The 6,390-nt window shown below is 39.6% G+C and overlaps 1 protein-coding gene across 1 annotated transcript; it reads left to right on the top strand.

Moving 5' to 3' along the window:
• Positions 1-97: 97 nt before the first annotated feature.
• LOC104949933 (TBC1 domain family member 22B-like) lies at positions 98-4,723 on the top strand (the record flags this gene model as incomplete). Its single annotated transcript, XM_010776371.1, has 8 exons — positions 98-249; positions 1,879-1,968; positions 2,323-2,512; positions 2,599-2,776; positions 3,399-3,566; positions 3,669-3,739; positions 4,421-4,549; positions 4,658-4,723. Coding segments are annotated over 8 exons (1,044 nt in total), but the record flags the coding sequence as incomplete, so codon positions are not given.
• Between the last annotated feature and the right edge of the window lie 1,667 nt (positions 4,724-6,390).

The following is a 6,390-nucleotide window of genomic DNA, read 5'->3' as shown; positions in this document are numbered from 1 at the left end:
GCCGGAGCAGTGCCTTGGGTGCCACAACCATGAGCTCTGTTTTCTTGCTGTTAAGCTTGAGGAAATTTGATGAGATCCAGGTTTTTATTTCGTGCAGGCAGTTTACAAGGGACTGAGGGGGGAGCTGGGAGGATGGAGTACTGCTGAGATAGATTTGGGTATCATCAGCATAGCAGTGGAAGTTGACTCCATGATGGCACATGATCTGGCCGAGGGGGAGCATATAAATGGTGAACAGGAGGGGGCCAAGTAACGTGATATATTTGTATGCTGTTTCTTAAAGGTGGGGTAGGTAAGTTTGAGAAACCGGCTCGAGATACACTTGTTGTTATATTCCATGGAATGCTCTTAACATCCCGATAGCAATGAATATCTTAAGTGCTTTGACAACAAATCCATAAAAAATGTCATCTGTGGAAGCCGTGGTACTGTAAAAAGCACGACCAATCATTTTAGCCGGCCCGGGTCAAATAACTGGATGGCCTACCTGCCTGTCAGCCTTCCATCTGTTCACAAACTTATCTCGTGCCCTCATTGGTCATGTGCGCGTTCGTGTGTGTTGGAGGAGGGGCTCTGTAAGGAAGTGGCAGATATTCTCCGGCTGTGTATTTTCAAATTCTAGCGCACTCGAGCTGGTTTCTCCAAAATTACCTACCGCACCTTTAAGTTCTTAATTCTGTTTTAGGGACATTGTAACTGACGATAATAACTGAAAATAATGACAATTATAATGTATGATTTTGAATCAAAGCACATTTTCAAGCATCTATCAAAATGGCTCACTGTTAGAAGCTGGTCCACCACTCGTACTTCTTCTCAGATATGATCTCTCTTGCAGCAGGAAACCACTGATGTGGCCGCTGCATTCAGTGTACCTTCAGTCATAAGTGCAGGTCTTTTGTAGCCATCCACTCACAGGCTGCAGTATACACATGGTGTGATCTCCTACAGAGCCACTTATGTCACACCTTATCCACTGCGCTCTTGTGCTTGTGCATGAGCAAACATTTTACCACATCTGAAGTGACCATTAGTGCAGTTCCATATCAATCCATTGAGGTAGGCCATGCCATAGGCTGCTTAAGGCTGGTTTTGAGAAAGTAATGAATGAGAAATTTGATATAAAAAACATTTTACATTTTTAACTTCGAGCGTATGTGTCCTCCGAATGTCAAACATCGACTACTTATTGATTCTGATTTTTTTTTTCTCATTAATAATCTCTGTATTGTTGTAAATAACGTACAGTACAGTATACTGACTTGTCTTTTTTTTGTCTGTGTGTGGCGTGCTTTTTGTAGATGTTGGCATTACTTAAACCGTGCACACTTTTTGCAGGTAATAATTCTGGGCACAGTGTGTATGACAACGTGCATACTCAAAAAGTGTCACAGTTATGGGGAACTCTCCTCTGTTATCCTACGTTGTGTAATACTTGAACTGATTTTAAATTGATTTAGCAACTCATTGCAACAAGGGAAAGAATGTTTACTAAGAGCTTCACATACAAGGTCAGGACCATAGACTGATCAGGACCATAGACTGATCATGCACTTATTGTAAGTCGCTTTGGATAAAAGTGTCAGCTAAATGCAATTTAATGTAATGATCAGGACCATAGACTGGTCAGGACCATAGACTGATCCGGACCATAGACTGATCCGGACCATAGACTGATCCAGACCATAGAATGGTCAGGACCATAGACTGGTCAGGACCATGGACTGGTCAGGACCATAGACTGGTCAGGACCATAGACTGATCAGGACCATAGACTGGTCAGGACGTGTCCTCTGAATAATAATAAATGAGTACACATGCTGACTATTAGCGTTAGCTAGGTGAAAGACTTGGAAGCTCCATGTGTTTTCTGAACAGATGTGACAGCAGTTCACATGTCATCTTCTGCAGTGTACAACCAGTTTATGGAGCACAGCACCCCCCTCTCGACCCACGATTGCGTCGCACGTGAGTGCTGAACCCACCGTCTGTGGCTAACTCCCCACCTGACTGTATGACGTCACGTTACCCACATGGATGCATTTTATTTTTGTGTTTCTTTATTTTCTGTATCCCATTTTTAACTTTGTTTTTCAGCAAGCTCTTCCATGCTTCAATAACTTAACATTTGTGGATTGCATGCACCTGCACTGAACCTGCACTGAGCCAGTGTGTCCTTAATTCAACCCATATAAGAGATTTCCTGTGTGCCATTGCCCTTTTCTTTTGCAGATTTTGTATTCTTTCTATGTAGCAGTACACCTACGTGTGAGTTGGTGAACCTCCCTTATTGTTTTTGTTTTTCTGTCTGTACCTCTGCAGATATCCCAAAGACACAAAGCCCAAGTTCAACAATCTTAAGTCTAAAAAGGCCTCTAGCTTCCACGAGTTTGCTCGCAGCACCAATGATGCTTGGGACATCGACGAGGAGGAGGACGAAGATTTCCTCAGCACGCCTGCTCCAACTTTAAGCTCACCATCAGGCCATCACTCCACATCCACACAGGACCAGGTAGCTACAATACGTCCTTTTCTACCGTGAGCACTGACATTTAGTTGGTGTGATATGAATGGAGATTTTCTGATGTGTTTGAGCAGCAGCAGCAGCAGATTCAAGCTGATGATACAGAAACGGGGGTGTCTGACAAACTGGCACCGCCCAGCACAGAAGCTCTAGACTTCCAGGATGTGCAGGAGGAGGATGCAGAATACTGGGAGCATGTCAACGGCAAGGTTGTCAAGTCTAGCAGCGATGCCCACCTCAACATGTCTTCAGGTACGTGTGTAATATGCTGCAGAAATTAATTGGCAATGAGACATACTGAGATGTATTCATATTCAAATTAGTGACAGGCTTTTTTTCGGGCAGAGCTAATACTGCAAGTATTGTGATTCTATCAGGCCTAAAGCATGTTTGTCCAATTGTTCTCTTCTCTTTGTGAACGTATGTGTTTCCAGTGACACTTACTATATACTATTTTTAATTTTTGAAACAGAATTATGCTTAAAAAAACATCATAAATATCTCCTGATGTAGGATGAAAACTATCATACTAAACGTCACAAAAAAACATTTGAAGACATTATACAGTACAATTACATTCAACACATTTGATATATTGAATAGACAAGAGAATTCAAATAAAAACAAGCTCAAAAAGGCAGGTATAAAAGTCAAAGTGCATTGTGAGATATGAATAGTTGTTTTATTTATTAAAAGGCAGAAGCAAAAGAAAGTCTTCAGCTTTGATTTAAAAGAAGTGAGAGTTGCAGCGGACCTGCAGATTATTCCAGATATATGGAGCACGGTAACTGAATACACACATTAGAGGTCTAACTTAGTAAGGAGATATGACATTTATAATTATGTATCAATATTGTTGTGTGGCCCCCGGCAGTCCGCTCCAGCCTGCAGAAGCAGCATTCTCTCCCAGTCCGTCCCATCATCCCACTGGTGGCTCGCATGTCGGACCAGAACGCGTCAGGGGCCCCACCCATGACGGTGCGGGAGAAGAGCCGGCTGGACAAATTCAAGCAGCTGCTGGCCAGTCCCAACACTGACCTAGGTAGGGCATATGTAATAATTGGTTTCACACTACACTGTGATATACAGCCAGCTGTGTGTTTAAATGGTTTAAATGTGTTCACACCGCACTCTGCTGTTACAGAGGAACTCCGGAAGCACAGCTGGTCGGGCATTCCCCGAGAAGTCCGGCCGATCACATGGAGACTCCTCTCTGTAAGTCTCATGACATTCAGCTCTGCTTCATCACACGCCCTGCTTTGTCTTGGCTTGATACAACTCATTGGGTAACAGATCCTGTAGGAGAGCCACTGTTTAAACAAATTAAACATTTCTGTGTAGCCAGTGCCAGTCGATTCCTTTTTAGAAAGGACACACATAGTGTCAGAATCCTTATCATCACAAACAGCCTTAAATCCTGTCCTTCTTTTATCTTAGATGGCCGAAAATGTCCCTTTTACTGGCAAACCAACACTTAGAACAAGCATTGAGTCACACAGATTATCGATAGTCTGTAAAAATATGAAATGGACTGAAGCCACATCTTTCAAGTATTATTTCTCAGCAATCAACCGAAAATATTAATTTCTAATAGCAAAAGACTTTCATGGTTTTTGCTTGATCTTTAAAAATGATTATAGTTATATGTTATAGTGAATTGTATAGTGATCTGTTCATGTACTTGTATGACATTTCTTTTCTATTTCTTGTCTTTTTTTATATTATTTCAGCTACTACATGAATTCACACCATGAGACTTGATAACTCACAAAGGGTTTAGAAGCTATGCTTTTTGCTTTCCCACCTCACCTTACTTTGTTTCTATGTAACTTGTCTGTATACATTAAATATATATTAGTTTTTATATTTGTTTTGTCTTTATCTTCTCTCTGACAGGGCTACCTGCCAGCCAACAAAGAGCGCAGAGAGCTGGTGATGAAGAGGAAGCGAGAGGAATACTTTGGCTTCATAGAGCAGTATTACCACTCCAGAACAGACGAGCACTATAAAGACACTTACAGACAGGTAACACTGCACTTACTACTGCTCTTTAGATGAAGACGGTGTACATGAACATCAAGTGTCTACTTTTATTATCTTGAGTAGCATCTCAATCATGTTTCTTCCTGTCAGATCCACATCGATATTCCGAGAACCAACCCTCTGATTCCCCTGTTCCAGCAGCCGGCAGTACAAGAGGTAAGATCTGACTGTTGGACACATCAGAGGTTCATCCAGAGTGCCTCTGGAGAACGTCATAACCATTGTTTTGGATAATCTGGCAGGAGCATGTATCATGAAGCTAGATTGGTGGGTTAGTCAGCAGAATAAAGTGCCAACTCCATAAAAGGCATGAGACTGCAAGGCCATGTTCACATACACAGAGTGAGAGAAAAGTTAAGAGACTTAAGTCAAGTTGGCCCAAAGGAACATCTAAAGAGGGAGAGGAAACAATTCTGCAGGAAGTGACCGTCAGTAGCAGATACTGTATAAAATATATTTTAAAAAATGCAATTTATGCTATTAACTACTCATTTAGTGTTGCATTGTTAGTGGTTGTTTATTTTAAAAGAACAGAATTTGTGAGATAATGATATTAAATAGAACTATTACAGTTCTAGTTAATATCTGGAATTTAAATAGAATATTTAATATATTAAATTAAATATGAAATAGAATATTTAATATTCTATTTCATATAGAATATAATAATTGTTCTTGTATAGAACGATTTTGAAATTATATTAGTAATTTTGCACAAACATGTCTTGATTATGCTTAGATTCTGTTCTTACCAAAGAACAAATCCAGAATAAGAATAAATTGGTTAATGTCACAATGTTCATGAAACTACTTTATGGGTTTTATGAATACATTTCATTTTAAGAACAGTTGTTGATTAGGCCTTATGAGGTAATGATTTATTTCAGGAAATCTGGACATGGCATTACGTCATGTAGAAACAAATGAGATTGGAGACGCTGTGCCTTTTGATACACTTAAATGTTATCACCTGTAGATAAGTGACGTCCATGATATTGTGCTGAAAGTGTGGCAGTATGTGTTAGCCACAGAGGAACCTGCATCAGATTACTGCACTACAGAGGATCTGTGCTGAGAAAGAGGAACTTCACTCAGAACAGCTTGTTCCTCAAATGTTCAGATTTTTGTTTGTCTTGCATAACACTGAAGATTTGCCTCCTCATTTACCAATAAACCTGTGACCGGGTTTAATCACAGCAAAACTACAGCAGGGGCATAGTTCATTATGCTCAACATTATTAACTTCCAATGAATTAGTTGTAATGACATTATCACATTATGTACATATTCTGATTCATATTGAAGTTTGTTTACGCATTCAGAGAATCATCAGTTGACATCGAACAAAGGTTATTGCATTTAATAGATTTAATTTATTGGCAACTACAGTAAATATTCATATTAATGACATGACACGGTTGAAGGTAGCTTTCTAAATACAATAAAAAAGGTATTTATTTCAATATATTTCTTGGGAGTGGCCCAACATCTTGAGGTGCAATACCAATTTACTGACCTAACGCTTTAATCATCAAAAATAAAATAAGCTGCAATAATACTATAATGCTGCAATGCTATTTAGACCCTCCAGAAAAACGAGGGCAAAAATCCTTGATTATGCGGGCTAAAATCCTTGATCATGCGATAAACATGCAGGGTTTTTAATGTTATTTTATATGGTGAAATTGCGGAAAGTTGCGAAAAATTAATAGATTTTTTTTAAATATTGGGCTGTCTTATTTATTCTCTCTCACACTACAACCTGCCACTAACGTTAAACCCCTTTCCTATTAAATTAAACACATTCAATGTTTATTTATTGT

This window comes from Notothenia coriiceps, unplaced genomic scaffold, assembly GCF_000735185.1.
Source record: "Notothenia coriiceps isolate Sejong01 unplaced genomic scaffold, NC01 NC01_scaffold00016922, whole genome shotgun sequence".
Lineage (NCBI taxonomy): Eukaryota > Metazoa > Chordata > Actinopteri > Perciformes > Nototheniidae > Notothenia > Notothenia coriiceps.
The sequence above is the reverse complement of the archived record's forward strand: the minus strand, read 5'-3'. Positions and strand labels throughout refer to the sequence as shown.